At 43.3% G+C, this 20,960-nt stretch overlaps 1 protein-coding gene across 2 annotated transcripts in view; it reads right to left on the bottom strand.

Moving 5' to 3' along the window:
* Positions 1–20,960, bottom strand: part of CTNND2 (catenin delta 2) — a 731,828-nt gene that overhangs the window by 368,927 nt on the left and 341,941 nt on the right. The window contains exon 10 of one of the 2 annotated variants that reach the window (XM_066579126.1): positions 18,171–18,254. The exons of the other annotated variant lie outside the window; for it this stretch is intronic. Coding sequence (XP_066435223.1) covers positions 18,171–18,254 — 84 coding nt within the window. The remainder of the gene's footprint in view (positions 1–18,170; positions 18,255–20,960) is intronic. 2 annotated transcript variants of the gene reach the window in all.

Below are 20,960 nucleotides of genomic sequence, written 5' to 3'. Positions count from 1 at the left end.
GTGGAGGACACGGGTGAGTGTTTTCACCTTCCCTCATGGATCCAATCCACGAGGGGAGGTGAAACTTTAACTTTATTCTACTTTTTAAACTTTTCCGTGATCACCGTTATCCATTGGTTAGCAGTGATCACAGACCCGGGGACCCGCACTGATCTTTGTGCATCAGCCGCCATTTTTCCTTTGGCGCGCATGTGCAGAAGATGCTGGAGGGTCTGTTCTAGACCAGATAAGCAGGGGACATCATGGAGGATGGGAGTGAGTAGTTTCAGCCCCCCTTGTGGATGCAATCTGTGAGGGGAGCTGAAACTCTAACTTTTTATTTACTTTAATGCAATCGCATGGTCGGGGGGCAGAAGGGGGGGGGGTGCTCCACGCAGCTCAGGATGACAGCTCCATGTTGTCGGCTACCTCCAGGAACTGACAGCATGGAGTTGCACGTGGCTCTAATCCTGAGCAGGAGCATGTTTTTACTTCCTCTAGGATTAAAGCCCACTTAGTCAGGATGTAAAAACACTATGGACAGTCACTAAGGGGTTAAAGGGGTTGTCCAGGGTTAGAAAAAACATTTCTTCCAATAACAATACATCCCTTGTCCAAGGGTTGTGTCTGATATTGCAGCTCAACTCCCATTCATTTCAATAGAGCTGCGCTGCAATACCACACACAACCCTACGAACAAGAGTGGGGCCATATTTTTGTATCCCTAGACAAGTCTTTTAAGATGAGATAACTTGTTATAAAAAGTTTTAAAAAAATTAAACTTTGCCTCATCTCTAAATGGCATGCCTAACCACAACACTTACAGCAGAGGGTTTCTTTATAAGAGATAGATAGATAGATAGATAGATAGATAGATAGATAGATAGATAGATAGATAGATAGATAGATAGATAGATAGATAGATAGATAGATAGATAGATAGATAGATAGATAGATAGATAGATATGAGATAGATAGAAAGATAGATGGATATGAGATAGATAGATAGATATGAGATAGATAGATAGATAGATAAGAGATAGATAGATAGATAGACAGATAGATATGAGATAGATAGATAGATAGATAGATAGATAGATAGATAGATAGATAGATAGACATGAAAACAAGCCAACAGTCACAAAAAATTGAAACCCACCTGATTTCTTGCAATCTTCACTCGTGTGATACTTTACTTCGAACAAACAGGGCATACATCAAAAGTAAAAAGTTTAGGCGGGCTGCACACGAATGGGTCAGATTCCGCCCGCTGCGGATTCCGCAGTCCAAATTTGCCCGTATGCAGGTGGCCTTAACCACATTATGGCCAGGCCTGGGAGGGCTTTAGTGGCCAACTGGTTTTTTTGCCTCTCTGTATTTCCTGCAGCCATGACTCTATTATTTTATCACTAATAGGGGGGTATGAAGTCTTGCATTATGTGGGAGAATTGTTCTTATTGATTTTTTGTGGTAAATACTAATTACTGTATAATCTACATAATTTGGCTGCTTTGAATAAAAGAAAAATGTTCTTTCCAGCACGGTTTTTCTTTATTGTTTCAATTCATTCATGTTTCACAATCAATAACCTGGTAACTAACTTCCCCAGATTACTACAATCGCGAAGATACCTAGTATATGTAGTGTATTGTAGTGGGCATTTATTGATGAATGTTTTTATTAGAGTTTTTAAATCCTATGAAGGGATTACTATTTTGCTACTTTATTTAATGCTGCGTGACCGACTGGTGCACAGTCACTTAACATCTCAACCAGCAACCAATACTTGGCTGGGCTCTGACTTGCCTAAGGGCACATATCGATACACTGGATGTAAAGCCTGCAGATTTATTAAACGTGGAGCCTCGTTTACCAGTTTGTCCACTGGTAAAATCTACCAAATACGGGACTTTATAAATTGTAGAACAACTGGGGTCATTTATAAAGCCACTTGTACTTGCCCACTTGATTATATTGGCAAGACCATACGCCAATTAAGGAGACGTGTCTTAGAACACATCGGAAACATCAACAGGGGAGATAATACGAGTTTGGCCATACATGTGCGAGAAAAACATAATAACGACCCAGAATCCGTAAAATTTCAAGGCTTGGAGAAAATCAGGGATAATGGAAGGAGAGGAAATGTTGATCAGAAATTACTGCAAAAAGAAACACGATGGATCCACAGAATGGATTGCTGTTCCCCTAAAGGTCTAAATGAGAAACTATCATTTGCAGCCTTTATATAAATGTTCTGCGTAAGTGTCTTAAAGGTACAATTTATTTACGCCACCGCTTGGCGGAGGGTCTGAAATCAATTCATGTACAGAAAAGTGACTCTGAATATGGCCTCCTTCCCATGAACGGATTTACGCCGCGTAAATTCGCGGCAAAAATCCGCTGTGTTGCCCCCTGCTATTAGGTTCTATTGAACCTAATAGCACAATGCTCACGGTGCGGAATTCCACCGCAGAATTTCGCACCGTGAAATCTCCCGTCCTCACCCGCAGCATGTTCTATTTGCTGCGGGTGTACGCGCTGACGGCTTCCATTGCAGTCAATGGAAGCCATCCGTTCACGCTATCTCCCGCTGCAACCAGCGGAAGATAGCGTGAAAAAACGCTTCCCCGCCTACCGCCGCGCGTCATATGACGCGGCCGGCGCGTCACGTGACACGGCCGGCCGCGTCATGTGACGCGGTGGGCGTGTCACATGACGCGACGGCGGTGGACGGGGAAGCGTCTTCACGCTATCTTCCGCTGGTAAGTATGGGGTCTCTGGGAGGCGCCGTGACGGGCTTCACTGCGGAATATTACGCGGCGGAGCCCGTCACGCTCGTGTGAAGCCGGCCTATATGCATAGCACAGGATTATTGATGTGATCACCCTTGTAATGGAATTTTTTGATTCCCAATAGCCCATATAGGTGACACGGTACTATGCGACAACCACTTTGTGTGGATGTCACCTCCATGTGGTTTGTAGACAAGTGCATACCTTATGTATCAAATGAATAAACGGTATGCCCATTATATCTAACAGAATCTATCATCTATTCTCAATGATATAACAATTGATGAGTGCCAACATATAACTTAGTTAATTGTACAGATGGTTGTAGTGGAACCACATGTATAGATTATAGGGTGAAAATAGTGCATGCACCCGTTTATAACACGCCTGTGATTGTCAGAGTGACTGACACTCCCTTTGAACATCAAGCATGGTGTCTTAACCAGATGGATTATGTGTCCCAGTGATACAATAAAGTATATGTCACATACAGTATATTAGATGGATGGAAACAAATTACATGCAAATATGACATGGTGATAACAGTGGCTGCATCCCGCCTAGACATGTATTTGTGTCAAAGTGATTTATATATATCCTTTAAACATTATGCATGATGTCACATAATGTATCATATATAATAATTGGGAGTTTTATATAAACATCAAACATCTACTACATTCAGTACTCCTATTTAAATATAATATGAGAATCAATGGAGTAATGGCTGGGTTGTTCCAGTATCCTCCATATCCGTGATTACATTCAAAATGCATTTTGAATAAAAACATCGGCAGTGCAATGAAAAGATACATTATCTAATACAAGTGCTTGTTCTGATTGAAGTGTCCTAACATATATACAGATCAACGACAAACATCATCCCATCAGGGGTTAATGAAGTCCTGCACTCTGTACACAGCCATCCATGTGATTGCATTGGAGCTCACAGTGATGAGCCCCCTGACAGGGGAGGCGTGGTTTGAGCTATTTAAAGCCTGGGAGTGAGGCTACAGGCCACCTATGCTCATTCATTCACAGCTGGTCAGGCTGTTCACATCTATATTGATTTATACCATCCTGATGACGCAGCTACACCGATGCTAGCTGTAGAAACGCGTTGATGGTGTTCAATAGTAATTAGATGGGGACAAAGAGAGCTTTGATGGGTGATAAAATCTAAATCCATCAGATTAATATTCAGTCCCTAGAACTTTAGATGTTGAATATAACAGCTAGAAAAAGGGGGTTAAAGAGAGTCTTGATGGGTGATAAAATTTAAGTCCATCAGACTAACACTCAGTCCCCATAACTTGATATGCTGAATATAAATATGCAAATAAAGGGCTGATAGTTTCCACATTGTCAACTATATGTGGATCCATGACAGCCTCATATAAGCCATTCACAAGTAAACAGTATGGCTGAATGATGAATGAATGCAAGACATATATATATATACAGCCTTTTAATACAGCGCCATTAGTTGAAATTACAGTGCTGGACACTGATATATATGGTTTTGTGAATGTCCCATTAAATCCCAGAGACTGACTGTAAGAAATTTGACATCAGTGTGTTAATAGGACATAGGTGACTGGTCAATACAACATCACAGTCCTTGGGACTTGACGAAACTACTGGTGGGGCAAATATATATAACAATTGACAACTGAAAATTGGTTGTCCATTGAGGCTTGCTCACTAAATAAATCTAATAAGGTGAACGGAGCCGTATATTTGTGAAACAGAACAATAAACAAGAAAGAATAAAGGAATCTTTCTTTCCCACACAGTAAAGTTTGCTGTGCGGGATCTTTATGTTCTAATTCACAGTCAGCAATAAATATGAGGACATAAACATAAAAACAAAACATTACGACAAAATATCAATGTTATCCTAGTAAAGAAGAGGCACACAATTCACGAGTCTGATCACGCACGTTTTTATTTATATTTTAATAATCGGTGGTTCCCTTCGGTGAGACGGCTCTAATAATTAAGCTAAGGGAAATTGGCTGTCACGGTGATAAATCTGGTAACTAACTTCCCCAGATTACTACAATCGCGAAGATACCTAATATATGTAGTGTATTGTAGTGGGCATTTTTTGATAAATGTTTTTATTAGAGTTTTTAAATCCTATGAAGGGATTACTATTTTGCTACTTTATTTAATGCTTATAATGTATTAGCTATACTTTTGTATGCTAGGACATTATACTTTGAGTCGTTATTACCCATACTGCTATTAGTGCAACACATAAAGGGGTTTTGTCATTATAAAACGCATGTCCCGTTATACTGCCCCGCTCAGCATAAGTGTGACAGACTACACATAACAGTAATTTTTCTCAGTAAAACTCTTGTCTCCATTTCTCCTCGCAGCACTACTTTTGCCTATTACCACAGTATAGTCCCTCCTACTACACCCGACACGGCCATACTGGGACTTCAGTCTCCAATAGCCGTGCACATGTTTCTACCTGGCTCTATCACTGTACATTTTGCATTTTCTCTGGACATTCCAGAGTTCCAGCAATCAGATGCACACTCCAGCTCCGTTTAACAGGAAATATGAGAAACTTTATTTTTCAATTGACTGGCTTGTATATTACATCCCCCCCCATCTCCTCCCCATGCTGTAGTTCCACATCACGCCCTTGTGAGCAAATGTGCAAGCGCCATGTGCAGAGTGATTGCGTATACACACTCGCAGCACAGTTCCACGAATGCCCCATGTTTGTAACACTGCCAAGCATTCACTAGTGACAAAACCCCCTAATGTAGTATGTCCTTAAAGAAGGTGTACTGAACATTAGGCACAAACCTTACACCAAAAATTTCAGCTCACCAAGTTTTTTATTGCCAAAACACAATCTGTTCCAGATGATGCACATAATGGCAGCAGGTATAATGGGGCAGAAAGTGATGCAAGGGTTTAGCTACAGTCTTATGAGGCCAGCCTGTTCTCTAATAGTAACCACTCTTCATGGTTGCCAGCTGTGGTCCACAGCACAGGGCAGGAGGAGAGGCATGTGCCAGTACTCCTCTTTCTAGCCCTGTTCACTTCTCCTCCTCCTCCATATTCCCACGGACCCACAGGCACTGCACTCATCTTCATACTGGTGGTAGAGAAACGCAGAAGCAATAAAAGATCAGAAGGAGACAATCAGATTTGTTAGGAGCTGCCTGTCAGCACAGCTACACATATCGGTGTAGTCCAGGTACAGTTCACATTAAAATCAATGAGATCTGGAGGGGGGCGGAGCTAGCCACCGATGGAGTAGGTAGCGTGTGCCCTTAGCTCCCGTCCGAACCACCGCCTGTAGAGACGGTCCAGCCGCCGCAAACCCTAAGATCCATCTGGCATGGAAAAGAGAAAAGGGGCAGACAGCCAGGAGCAGCAGAAAACCCTACCTCCAGCCACAATGGAGCGTTTTCTGCGCTCTCCGGGAGGAACACAGCCACTGCGAGGTACATCCAAGATGGCGCCGTGCACCGCCGCACATGAGGAGGAGGGGAGACCAGCAGCAGCGGAGCGCAGGGAGAATGAATGCCCGGGCTCTCACCGCAGCGTAGCACTGGAGGATCGGGAGGCTGACAAGCAAGGGAGGCAGGAAGGAAGACAAGCAACCCCCCAGGTACCAGCGGGCAGCGGCAGGAGCCGCGGAGGGGGGGAGAGGAAGCAGCCGCACACCAAGCAGAGAGCGGCCCCCCCTAGCCACAGACCCAGCAGATACAGTTAACCCTGAGGCACAGGACAGCAAAGGGGAGACAATAACCCCAGAGAAACCCCCAGAAACCCCCAAAGGCACAAGTACAGATAAAGCAAGGGATTCCCAACCCACTCAGCCTACATGGGGAAATGCAGAAGAGGGGCAGATGAACCCCATGACGGGGACAAGGCAGAAAGTTAAAGCTGACCCCAAAGCCTCCCCCCTCCCACAGAGACAGACACACGCCCAGCAAGACCGTTGCCATACAGAAGAAGCTGAGCGCCCCAGAGGTACTGCAACCCCCAGCAAAGCAAGCACTTACATAAGAAACAAAGGCAGTGCACTAACAACAGCCCAGGGGGGAACAACAACCGCCTTAAAACATCAGCCTGTTATATACACTAGCCCCGCAGACAGTGAAAGGGGCGAGACTATAGAGGAAGACTGGGACTGGAAAGCTCACCTAAGGGCGATCCCCACAAAATCAGAGATGAACTCGCTTCTACAGAAATTAGACGAAGCCCACAAGCTAGACATCGCAGCCCTACAGGAAGATATCAAGCATGTAGGACAAAGAGTAGAAGAAATCGAGGAGAATCAAGACACGATCCAGAACTCCATAAAAGAACATGCGCAACTACTAGAAATGCAAGCGCACCAGATCGCGGACCTAACCAACCATATAGATGACATCGAAAATCGCCACAGATGGAACAACCTCCGCATAAGAGGCCTCTCGGAAGAGGTTGACAATAGCCAGCTGGAAGACTGGGTCATTGAATTTTTCAACCATATCCTGGGCAGACCCACAGAGAGCCATTTGGAACTGGACAGAGTTCACCGCGCTCTTGGTCCGAAATCTACAGATCCATCCAGACCCAGAGATGTCATCTGCCGGGTACACTTTTTTAAGGAAAAAGACCAAATACTCCAAAGAACGCGATCGGCAGAAGATCTAACGTTCAGGGGCCATTCAGATAAGGTGTACCCAGATCTATCAAGACGCACGCTGCAGTTACGATGGACCCTGAAACCCTTGCTCAACGCCATGAGGGAAAGAAACATCCCCTATAGATGGGGATTTCCACTTCAACTACAAGCAAGAAGAGGAGGGAAGACGGCGACCTTCAAGAATCTGGGCGATCTTCCAGGGTTTCTAGGGACACTGGAATTACCACACATTGCGATTCCAGACTGGCCCTCCTTCAAAGGGCCCCCGGTCCCCCCACCAAGATCAGAATGGCAAAAAGCGGGAAAAGGTGGGCGTAAAGTAAGAAATACCGAAGCCAAGAATCAAGGCAGCAACGGAACCTAAAAAACCGCCTTCATCTGAAGACCCAAGTTAAATGGACTCACAAAGTCCTGGGGTTGAAGAAAGAGGAAAGGAAAAAAAAGGAAAAAGAACCCCTCCTTCCACACTCCACATTGACCGAATACGGTCCCACCTTAGATCCCCGTTACCGGGATGGCCCTGCGGCGGGCTGGAAATTCGTCTTCAGTAGCACAAAAAATAATTTTTTTTTGTTTTGTTTTTCTTCTTTTCTTTTCTCTCTTCTCTATCCCCCACTCACCTCTAACCCTCCCGATCTATTCCGCCCACTCTACCGCACTCTTTTCTTTCCTCCCCTCTCCCACTCCTCTACTACTCCTTCCCATTTTCCCTAAACGCCTTCTTTTCTTTCTCCTACCTTTGGTGGCATATTGCCACTCACACAGATCTCGCTCCCTACTAAGGGGTGAGCCACGGCGATGGTGAAGTCGGGGGAAGACCTCTGTTCTTGGCCTCTCCGCCTCCCACATAGATTACACAGCCTTGAGCTGCACTAAAAGACATAGTGGGTTTCCCGAAGTTTATTTTGACGGGCAGTAGAACTCTGCCCTTTACGGCATATATTTGTTTTTATTTAAGTTTTTATCCCCTCCTGTTTTGGGGACTTTTTGTGTTTCTTATTTGTTTAATTTTCTTCTCTTTTGTACTGCTAACTGTTTTTTTTTTCTCCCATTATGTGTATTGATGGTGCACAAAAAGCAAAAGGAAAACGGCATGCTTTGACACCCCCCATCCCGCTCCCCATCCCCTCAGACTCTCCCAACCCTCCACCCCATTTTGCTTCTTTGGTCAGGTACATATGAATGCAGGGCAACGTCTCTCTGGGAAACATTATGGCTAGCTTAAAAATTTGTACCTACAACGCCAAGGGGCTGAACATACCATCCAAAAGAGGCCAAATGCTATTCCACATGCAGAGGAAAGGAATCAAAGTCCTTCTGCTCCAGGAGACACACTTCAAAGCGGGGGAGATCCCGACATGCTCCACTAAAAGGTTTCCTGCATGGTACCACAGCCCCGACCCCAATCGTAAAGCAGGAGGTGTCTCTATCGCCTTCCATAATTCTTTACAAGTTCAGCCCCTTGACGTACTACGCGACCTGGAGGGACGCTTCCTGTTTATTAAAGCAGAAGTGTTAGGTAAAATAATCTCATTTGCCAATGTTTATTTCCCAAATCAGGGACAGACATCCTTCGGACTGACCACACTGGAGAAGCTAGCAAGGTTCACAGAGGGCTCAACCATTATACTAGGAGGAGATTTCAACCTCGCATTCAACCCAGAACATGATACTTCATCAGGTAAGTCCTCTGTCTCACGGGTCGCCACACGCGCCCTTCTCAAGGAATTGGGAGGGATGCGTCTGGTTGACTTATGGAGGGTCATGCATCCAGGAGACAGGGATTACACATACCACTCATCTGCGCATAACAGCTATAGCAGATTAGACTACGTGTGGGTCTCTCACTCGCTATTAGACACCCAGCCGTCCAGATCCATAGGACCCCTGATATGGTCTGACCACGCGCCAGTATACGCAGAATTTGCAGACACACAAGGAGACACAAGACAAAAAAATTGGAGGTTAAACGATAACCTTCTAAAGGATCCTCTGTGCATACAAGAAATTAAAACCATCATAGCAAATTACATAATAGACCACCAGGACGATGAAACCCGGGCCCCGTTGAAATGGGAAGCGCTCAAATGCGTCGTGAGAGGCACACTAATTTCACATGGGGCAAGACTTAAAAAAGAGAGAACGCGTGAGCTGGGAGACCTACTGGCAAACCTCCAGAAACAAGAATTAGCAAATAAAAGAGCGCCAAATAGCGGGTTACAGGCAGAGATATCGACCCTACGGCAACGAATCAAGGTAATCCTAGACCAGAAAACTTTAGCCTATAGAGATAGGATGCGAGGAATAGACTTTAAACACAGGGACAAATGCGGTAGAAAGTTAGCGCAATCCCTACACCCACGAATACCTCAGAGATTCGTTGCAAAACTCCACAAAGCCAGAGGGGACTTAGCTTTCTCAACAAGGGATATACTTGACGAATTCCACAGCTACTACGACGGACTTTACAATATAGAAAAGGATCAGAAACGAAACAAGACCAATAATAAGGAAGAAGAGGAGTACCTAAAAGAATTCGGACCAGGTCCATTAGAGGAGGAAATAGCAGAAAGCCTAGATCAGGACTTCACCCGAGAAGAAGTCTTAGAATGTATTGGTGAGTTAAAATTAGGCAAGAGCCCAGGCCCAGACGGCTACTCGGCGCGTTTCTACAAACAGTTCAAAGACGAATTATCCCCCCTCCTAGTGCAAACATTTAACGAGGTGTCCAGGGAAAATCCCTCCCCCCCCCCAAGCCCTTCAAGCGCACATAGCAGTAGTCCCAAAACCGGGAAAGGACCCAACGCACTGTTCCAACTTCAGGCCAATATCACTGATAAACATTGACGTCAAAATGTTCGCTAAGCTGATAGCTAATAGGCTTGGCAAGCATATACCGGGCCTGATTCACAAAGAACAAGTGGGCTTTGTCCCTGGAAGAGAATCCAGGGACAATACCATTAAATCTATATCCGTGATCAACCTGGCCAGAGTACAAAACAAACCACTGTGTCTGCTTTCGGTAGACGCAGAAAAGGCTTTTGACAGGGTCAGATGGAGATACCTGGAGGGGATCCTAGGACAAATAGGCCTCAGGCAGAGGACAAGAGAACGGATCATGGCTCTGTACAACGGCCACTCAGCGAAGATCAAAATAAATGGAGCCCTTTCAGAACCTATAATGATCCATAATGGCACTAGACAAGGCTGTCCACTGTCGCCTTTGCTATATATCTTGTCAATGGAGTCCCTAGCTAATGCCATTAGGAGTAATACATCAATTAGAGGCATGCATGACGGTGCCTCTGAACATAAAATGGCATTGTTTGCGGACGACCTCCTTCTGTTCGTGTCAAACATCAGAATAGGGCTGCCGGTATTGATGAATGAATTCGCAAAGTACGGGCGGATAAGCAACTTCAAAGTAAATTTACAAAAATCAGAGATATTAAATGTAACGATCCCCCAGAGAGAAGCCCTGGTTCTAGAAGAGGCTTTACCGTTTAAATGTAAACCCACATCTATAAAATATCTTGGAGTTCAACTCCCCGCAAACCCCGACCAGACCTTTGATTTAAATTTCCAACCCTTCCTTGCCAAACTTAAAGAAGACTTAGAAAAGTGGAGCCCACTTTACATATCATGGACAGGCAGAATAAATGCCGTAAAAATGGACACCCTACCAAAATTCCTTTACCTGTGTCAGACACTACCTATCCACCTTAATAGACGATTCCTGCTTAACATACGCGCGGTAATAACCAACTTTGTCTGGAGGGGTCGTAGACCCCGGCTTAGATACGTGCTACTCACACACCCCAAGGAAAAGGGAGGACTGGGACTCCCAGATTTCGCCCTGTATTATAGGGCGAGCCTGAGCAACTATGTGCTATCACTCCTAAGAGATAAGAACACAAAGTTATGGGTAGAATTGGAACACAACATTACATCTACGGCGGTTCAGGGGGCCCCATGGATCCCGAGACAATATGTGAAGGAGATAACCTCCCTTTCACCGCAAGTAAGGGAAGTGCTCAGAGCTTGGGGCACATTTGCCCAGAAAATAGGCCTGATCTCCGTCCCGGGACCATTGACCCCACTGACAGCAAACCCTCAGTTCCAGGCTTTTGAAAGAGGGGACCCGGTCTTGACCCTACCTAACACCCCGATCCCACGAGTGAGAGACGTAATCACACAGACAGGAGTGAAACCCCTGAGAGACTTCTATGGGGAAACCAGACCCCCACCAGGGGCCTGGTTGAAATATTTCCAGGTGAGGGGGTATGTGGAGTCCCTGACGCCCAGGGGAAGTGGTAACATGCCGCTAACCCAGTTTGAAACTGCATGCATGACACCATCACCCGTGGACCACAGGATCTCGCTGATATACAGAATGATGGTAGCCCGTGGGACAGAGGACGACCCACCCAGTTATGTGGCACAATGGGAAAGGGAAATGGGAATAACGCTTACCAGTACAGACTGGAAAAGGGCCTACCTTATGTGTCATAAGAGTACCAAATTCGGCAGAATACAGGAACAAAATTTCTAAATTCTATCACGATGGTACAGGACACCGTCGAAACTGCACCAAATGGAAGCACAAGTCCCTGATACGTGTTTGAGATGCCAGAATAGCATAGGAACTATGCTGCATATCTGGTGGGAATGCCCACTAGTAGCTGATTTATGGAAAAGTGTAGAACTTCTCTACAATAACATGACCAGGTCGACGGTGCACTTCACAGCAAAAACGGCCCTCCTACTAATGCTCCCGGGGTCCATGGCAAAGATCAGAGCCGAACTCCTGAGATTGGCCATCATAGCGGTTAGGATGTCTGTCCCGGGCCTATGGCGTTCCACGGCCCCACCCACGAAGGTTAGGTGGACAGAAAACCTCAATACTCTTATGAGATACGAAATGGAGGGAGCAGAGGAGGAAAAAGCCCGCAAAAGGTCCTATGATCTTTGGAGCCCGTGGATTGCCATGAGAGCATCTAAACCCTTTGAAAACTGGTTGAATACAGGTGCTATAGACCTTTAAGGATACCTGGGAGCCCAAACAGCCCACAAGCAAGACCTACACCCTCCCCCTGCCCCCCTACCCTAACATCCCCCCCTACCTAATACCCCCCGAGTCAGATATATGCCTTTCATCATTAACGCATCATAAAGTTGTATTCTTTTCTCAATTTATTATTTTTTAGTTTTTTGTTTTACAAAATAAATGTATTCTGCAGGAAAAAAACACGATATATGACATAAGAGAATCAGAGTGGTTACGTTTAGATAGAATGGTAACTGCAGATCAATATAATGTAACACTGTTTAATGTTTATTGAAAAAGCATAATAAAAAATAATTGAAAAAAAAATCAATGAGATCTGCACCTGCAGTTACAAGTGTCGGCTACTACTTCCGTTAAGCACCTCTATGTGTAGCATTGCTGACAGCAGGCACCTGATCGGCAAGGGTCCTGAGTGGCAGATTTCAGCTAATCAACTATTCCAGACCTATCCTGATAATAGGTCATCAATAGTATTTCCCTGGAAACCCCCTCTAATACATTAATTGGCCCTCAATCCAAACTTCAGGATATTTTTAATTATCTAGTGCTGGTCGTTTTAGGCAACGAGCGCTGTAAGATAACGCTGGATTGGTTTTATAAGGCAAAAATTGCTACAAATCTGGAATGCGAACCACCGCGCTACGCAAAAAAGAGTACAGACAATAAATGGGAAATGTTTAAAAACATCTTATGAGAGAGGTTCACACCTTACAGGAATAAAATGGTTAGGAGTAGGAGAAGATAAACGTGTCTCAAAAAGGATGTAAAGAGGACAATAAACACCAGTACAGAGATCTCTCCCATTATCTATTATACCCAGGACTGTAACAAGGGGCGCTCTAATTACTATGCATAGAAATATTAGGTGCCAGTACAGAGATCTCTCCGATCTTCCACCATACCCAGGACTGTAACAAGGGGGGCTCTAAGAACTATTTATAGATGTATCAGAGGTCAGTACAGAGATCTCTCCCATCATCTATTTATACCCAGGACTGTAACAAGGGGGTACTCTAATAATTATGTCCAGATATATCAGGGGTCAGTACAGAGATCTCTCGCATCATCTATTATACCCAGGACTGTGACTGTAGCAAGGGGATGACCTAATAACTATGTATAATATATTAGGGGTCAGTACAGAGATCTCTCCCATCATCAGTGATACTCAGGACTGTAACAAGGGGGCGCTCTAATAACTGTGTATAAATATATCAGGGAAGAAAATAGAGATCTCTTCCACCATCTATTTATACCCAGGACTGTGACAGTAAGAAGGGGATGCGCTCTACGTCTACAGGAAGGATGGTTTCTACACTGACAAAGAAGGAGGTTCTTTACTGTAAGAGCAGTGAGACTATCAAACTTTGTAACTGATGACGTTGTGCTGATGAATTTGATAAAACAGAGGCCTGGACATCTTTGTTGAGCATTACAACATTATATGTTCTAATCATTAATAACTTCAGAAAAGTCGGTGATTCAGGGATTATTTTGATTGCCAGACTGGAGTCAGGAACATAGTAACATGGTATGTTAGGCTGAAAAAAGACAGATGTCCATCAAGTTCAGCCTATTTCCACCCCCCACCCCCCACCCTTCCTTGTTGATCCAGAGGAAGGCAGAAACTAAACTTCATTATAGTTTTAATTATCTAGTGCTGCTCATTTTAGGCAGGCATTTCTTTACCCTTAAATTAGGAAAATTGGCTTCTACCTCATTGTGTTTTTTTTCCTCTGGATCAACATTGGGGGGTAATAGGCTAAATACATGTCATTTTTCAGCCTTATCTACTATGTAAAAATCAGATAAAAGCAGTAAAAGTGGAGACAAAAGACTAATTGTCAAGGAGATCAAAGCTAACCCTAAACTGTTCTTCTATTATATAAATAGTAAAAAGATTAATACTGAAAGTGTTGGCTCTTGTTATGTCTGAATAGGAAGTGCTGGACCAGCAACTGCAGACATGCATAATACTTGCTCACAGTGCGGCGCCCAAAGCAAACTGACAAATAATAAATGGGAAGTCTTTCCCTAAATACATAACAAACGAGGGAGAGGGCCCTGCCTAACCCGGCAGACTGATCGCATCGATAGATGTGGGCCTGCACTCGTTCCTGGGACCTAAGTAACCCTACTTGGCCATACTGATAAAGGACAAAACTAAACAGCACTTAGCTTTAGTAGAATAAGCCAAAGCACACAGAGCCGTCCGAAGTAAGGAACCGTGGACACCACGCTGACCACGGGAGCCACTCACTGCCAGCTCAGACAACAAGCAAATGACAATTTACAGCACCTTAGCTTCCTATCCATCCCAGCTAAATAGCCAGCTAATCATCCACAGATGTGAGCACATTGCGTCACACCTACTAAGCTAGAAGGTGCAGAACCATGTCTAAAACCTACACTGGATTCCGTAAACCCGGCAGCAATCCCAGCACTGCTGCAACAGTACCTCCCCTTCCAGAAGGGGCCCCAGGACCCGATCGCTTAAGATTCAGCCTGTGAAAATAATTCACTAATCGGTCCGCATGGACGTCCGCTGCCAGCACCCACATCCTCTCCTCAGGACCATAGCCGCACCAATGCACCAAATATTGAAGAGATCTCCTAACAAGGCGAGAATCCACTATGCGACCTACCTCAAAATGAACTTCTCCATCCACCACAATCGGGGTCGGCAGCAATGAACCATTGCCAGAGTTCACAAACTTTTTCAACAGAGATTTATGAAATACATTACGGATTCTCATTGAACTAGGAATCTCTAAACGAAAAGACATCGTATTAATTTTTTCCAAAATTGTAAACGGACCGATAAATCATGTACCTAACTTGAATCATGGCTGTTTGATTTGTATGTTCCTAGTAGACAACCAAACCAAGTCCCCCACCAAGACATTAGTCCCCTCCGAACGTCTGTTATCCGCCACCCGCTTAAAATCTTTAGCTGTCTTCTGAAGATTCTTCTGAATCTCTTTCCACACCTTCTCCCACACCAGCAGGATAATTATGAGGTAACTTAGTCTTGGCACAAACCTCACAAGATGAGACAAAACTGAAGACATCACGTCACAAAGATGGCCACCAAAACCTCCTTGTGAGTAACTTCCGGGTATTATTGATTCCTGGATGCCCAGCCAACACGAAATTGTGTACTTCAGTCAGTATTTGCAACCTCAAATGGACAGGAACAAAAAGCTTCCCCATCGGCAAACCTGCTTGAGCCAAGTCCTGTGCATTACGTACCTTCTCCTCCAACTCCAGAGAAACTGCTGATACCACTACCCCCTCCGAGAGGATAGGCGCGGAAGGTTCATCTGAAACTACGGAAATGAAAGTCCTAGAAATAGCATCAGCTTTAATGTTTTTACTGCCCGGATGATAAGTAACAAGAAAGTCGAAGCGCAAAAAAAACTATGACCACCGCGCCGGTCTTGGGTTAAATCTCTTGGCTGACTCCAGGTAGATTAGGTTTTTGTGATCCGTAAAAACCTTCACCTTATGCTAAGTCCCTTTCAACACGTTTTGCCACTACTCAAACGACCACTTAATCGCCAACAGTTCTCTATCTCCAATGTCATAATTGCACTCGGCCGAAGAAAACTTGTGTGAAAAAAAAGCACAAGGGCGAAGATTTTGCAATGTATTAGTACCTTTGGGTAGTACTGCACCTACCCCAACTTCTGAGGCATCCATCTCCACTACAAATGTTCTGGACGAGACTGGCTGTACCAAAACTGGAGCCGTCGCAAAGCATTCCTTCAACTCAGGATTGTACTGCCCTTGAAGACCCTTTAGAAGGAAAACCACCCTTCCTAGTCATATCTGTCAATGGTTTAACCAAAACCGAAAATCCTTTGATAAACTTCTGATACTAATTTGCGAATCCCAAAAACCTCTGGAGCACCTTCACATTCTTAGGTAACACCCAGTCTTGTACTGCCGGGACCTTCTCCGGGTCCATCCTGAAACCACTCGGGGTAATAATGTGTCACAGAAAGTCGATCTCCTGAACGGAAAAAAAAACACATTTTTTCCTTTTCGCGAACTGTTATCGCGTAAAGCCTGAAGTACCTGACGAACATAGCCAATTGAGTTTGAGATGTAGAATTATATTTGTAGTAGTTGTAGGTGAATTCTGCTGTTGGTAAGTAGTCCACCCAATCACCCTGGAGGTAGAAAATAAAACAGCAGTTGTATTGCTCCAGAGTCTCATTAGTCCTTTCAGTCTGGCCATTGGACTGAGGATGGAAGTCAGAAGACAGTAGTAATACCTAAGGCTGTACACAAGCTTTTCAAAAATCTTGATGTAAACTGAACACCTCTATCAGAAACTACATTTTCTGGAATTCCATGCAGTCTAAATACCTCCTTGATCATCAATTCCGCAGTTTGTTCAGCAGTTGGAATCTCTTTGGTGGGAATGAAATGGGCCGTTTTTGGTTTTGGAGACGGTCCATAACAACAAATATGACAGTTATTTCTTTAGGGCGGTGGTGGGGGGAATCCACAATAAAATTCATCAATATTGATCAACAAGGGCTGGATGGAACTGGGGGTGACCGAAGACCTAATGGAGGAGATTGAGGTGTCTTGTTTTGTGAACACGTTACGCAAAAGGCAACGTATTTTCTCACATTGTTCTTATATTAATGCCACCAAAATGGACAAACCAATAGTTCAAGAGTTTTCATGATCCCAAGATGACCTGCAAGTTTAGAATCAAGGACAAGTTTAAGAACTTCAAGTCGAACAAAATCAAGGACATAAGTCTGTTTTCCTGCATTCAAAACACCTCCTTAAAAGAGAGATCCACGGCCTTAGAAGGATGTTTGAGAAAAGAGTCATTTTGGTATCTATCTTTAAACTCTGTTAAGAATTCTTTTGAACCAAGTATTCCCAGATAATTTCTGTAGGACAACATTGCACGTAATGTGTTAGACCCCTCATCCAGTTCAGCAAGAATCCTGGACAAGGCATCAGCCTTGCTATTCCTTGAACCAGGCCGATAAATGATAAAATTAAATTTGGAGAAGAACAAGGCCCATCGTGCTTGTCTTGCCAACTATCTATTAGCTGTGCAGATACAGTTTAGGTTTTTACAGTCAGTAAGGACTATTACAGGATAAATGCGTTCTTCCAAAAGATGTGTCCATTCAGAGAAGGCCATTATGGTGGCTATAAGTTCTTTATTTTCAATGCCAAAGTTTCTTTCTGCAGATGACATGTTATGAGAAAGAAATGTACAAGGATGCAGCTGCATTTTATCTCCAATTTGTTGAGACAAGATAGCTCCCACCGCAGAGTTAGAGGCATCCAATTCAACAACAAAAGGCAATTAAGGGTTTGGGTGGACCATTAATGGTGCAGCAGTGAAAAGAGCTTTTAGTTTTTCAAAAGCATTATGTGCCTCTGAAGACCATAAAAAATGCTCCGGCTTTCTTTGTGAGTGAAGTCATTGGTAAGTTGATCTTTGAGAAATCTTTTATCAATCTTCTGTAAAAATGTGCAAACTCTATAAAGTATTGAACACCTTTTAAATTTCTCAGAGTAGGCCATTCACCCACAGCTTTAATTTTACTAGGATCCATACTCAGACCATCTGGGGAGATTATATATCCAAGAAAATGAATCATGGTTTGTTCAAACTCACATTTTTCCAGTTTGATATAAAGATGATTCTTTTGGGGTCGTTCCAAGATTAGCCGGACATGCCTGTGATGTTCCTCCAAGCTGTCTGAAAATATAGGAAGGTCATGAGATAGGTAACAACAAATTGATGCAAGAGATCCCGAAACACATCATTAATAAATTGCTGAAAAGTGGCAGGGGCATTGCAAAGACTGAAAGGCATAATAAGGTATTGGAAATGTCCATATTTGGTTCTAAAGGCAGTCTTCCATTCATTCCCTGGGCGAATCCATATAAGATTATAGGCTCCTCTTAGATCTAGTTTGCTAAAAATCTGGGCAGAATGGAATATTTCCAGCAATTCCGGAATTTCAGTAATTTTATTCAGTCATCTGTAATCAATACATGGCTGCAAGGTTGAGTCCTTCTTCTCTACAAAGAACAGAGGTGCCCCAGCTGTGGATGAAGAAGGCCGCGTGAAGCATTTCTTTAAATTTCCATTCATGTATTCTCTGAGTACTTTTAATTCAGATTCGGAAAGATTGTAAATTTGCCTGAATGGAATGGTTGCTCCAGGAAGCAATTCTATTGGACAATCATAAGGTTGATGAACAGGTAGTTGATGAGTTTTTTTCTTGCTGCAGTCACTAAATTGCTAGTACTGAGGTGGAAACTTATCATAACTCTGATGACAAATCTCAGAGACTGGGATATGTTCAAGGGTGAGTAAAGTCATCTGACAATTTTCCTAACAGTACGCAGAGGGGAAGGTAATAGTTCTTGAACCCCAGTTAAAAGAAGGATTATTCTAGGGATTCCTAGAATAACTGAAAACTTGGAAGAAGAGATAAGATGAAAACGAATAGTTTCATGGTGATCAGATTCAATACAGATTTCAAGTTCAATTGTCTCATGAGTTACAGGCCCAGAAGATAAAGGCAATCCATCTAGTTCCCATATCAATTGGTGTGGGTTTAGTCCTAATTGAAATTTTGTTCTTTAGAGCGTATTTTAAGTCCCAAAATTCCCTCCTGCTCCAGAATCCAACATAGCCAAGCATTGTATTTTATTGCTCCCAATTATGACTTGTATAGGAATGACAAAATGAAAGGATGGAAAATGTATCTTGTCTTTATCTTGAATTACAGATTGAGAGGCCTGCATAACAGAATGGTGCAAATCCAGAAGCTGCCTCTGTAAATTAGTTATCTCTTTTTGATGATCTAGCTCTAGTGTCTGTAATCCAGAAAATTTTTCTTGGCAGGTGGCACCAAATTCTTGCAGTTCAGCTATTTGTTTCTTCAAGTTGATCACAACGGCCTCCATTGTTGAGCGGGATTATTTCTGTAACGACCAGATGCCAGTTTGGAGCCTCTTACTGCAATCACTGTGGGTTAGCAGTGTGGTCAGGGAAAGACGGAGTTCAGAACACAGGAATAGCAGTTGTAGCTTAGATGAACAAGCAGGTAGTAGAGCTAGTCTAAAGGCTGGGAGCACAACAATTTGGAAAGAAAGGAGGTGCAAGGCCAGGTTCAAATACAGAATCTAATCAGGAAGCAGGGTGGAGCTAATCAGTAAGACAGGAACTAGATTAACAAGAGTAAGGAATAAGGACAATGCTCAGCAGAGGAAAGCCACTGCCTGGAGTACAGGAGGTCCTGGGTTTAAGTCCTAATGGCTGTATAGATATATCAGGTGATATATAAGGTGATATATATAAGGTGATATATTATGTATATATAATACAGAGATCTCTCACACAATCTATTTATACCCAGGACTGTAACTGTAACAAGAGGGTGCTCTATGTCTAGAGATAAGATTTCTACACCAACATAAAAGAGGTTCTTTGTTATTCGAATAGTAAGACTATGGCACTCTCTGCTTGAGGACGTGGTAATAGCGAACTCAATAAAAAAAGGCCTGGACGCCTTTCTTCAGCATTTTATTATTACATATTATAGTCACTGATTATTTAAGAAGAGTCGGTGATCCAGGGATTATTCCAATTACCAGACTGGAGTCAGGAAGGAATTATTTTCCTTTAAATGGGGAATATTGGCTTCTACCTCATTGTTTTGTTTTTTTGTTGTTTTTTTTCAGCTTAGCATGCCATGTTACATTGGCACTAATGTTGGCAATTTGGAAAATTATGTTAATGGCAAAAAGGAGCTATGGGGCATATTTATCAAAAGTTTTTTGCCAGTTACTGGCATAAAAAATGTGAAGATTTTTGTGCAAAGGTGTATTTGTGCAAATATTTTTGATGTTTTACCTTTCTGAGATGGAGCCAGCTTTTTTGAAAAATAGATGTAGCTTTTCAGGAGGGGACGTGCTTGCCCTGAACCAACAGATTTATGTATATGTTAAACTCGTGTAAATTATACCATAAATGTACACCAGGTCGGACATGGCAAACATTTCTTTCTAGAGGCACAAAGCTGTTGTGGAAGCACTGAATACATGAAGTGGCCTTCACCTCTTTGTGTATTCAGTGCACCATGTGCCCAGACAAATTGTACTACGCTTGGCTTAGTAAATTGCCCTCTATGTGTGCCACTGGCATATCGGGGGCACTTTTTGTCTAATGTTATTATTCTTTAGCAATACAGTGGTTCAGCTAATTTTGATTTTGAAATGTGTGATACCAGTTTTGTTGACTTTGCCTGGCTTACATTGGGAACTGTAGTTTCACAAATACAAACAAATTGTATAAATATACTATATTTATCTATGTATTTATCTATTGGGCCTTTTAGAAGTTTTCTGTGGAGCCCAGAGTATTCTAGTTACGACTCTATATTAGACATAA

The sequence above is a fragment of the Eleutherodactylus coqui genome, chromosome 9 (assembly GCF_035609145.1).
Source record: "Eleutherodactylus coqui strain aEleCoq1 chromosome 9, aEleCoq1.hap1, whole genome shotgun sequence".
NCBI lineage: Eukaryota > Metazoa > Chordata > Amphibia > Anura > Eleutherodactylidae > Eleutherodactylus > Eleutherodactylus coqui.
This window is presented reverse-complemented; position numbering and strand designations above follow the sequence as displayed.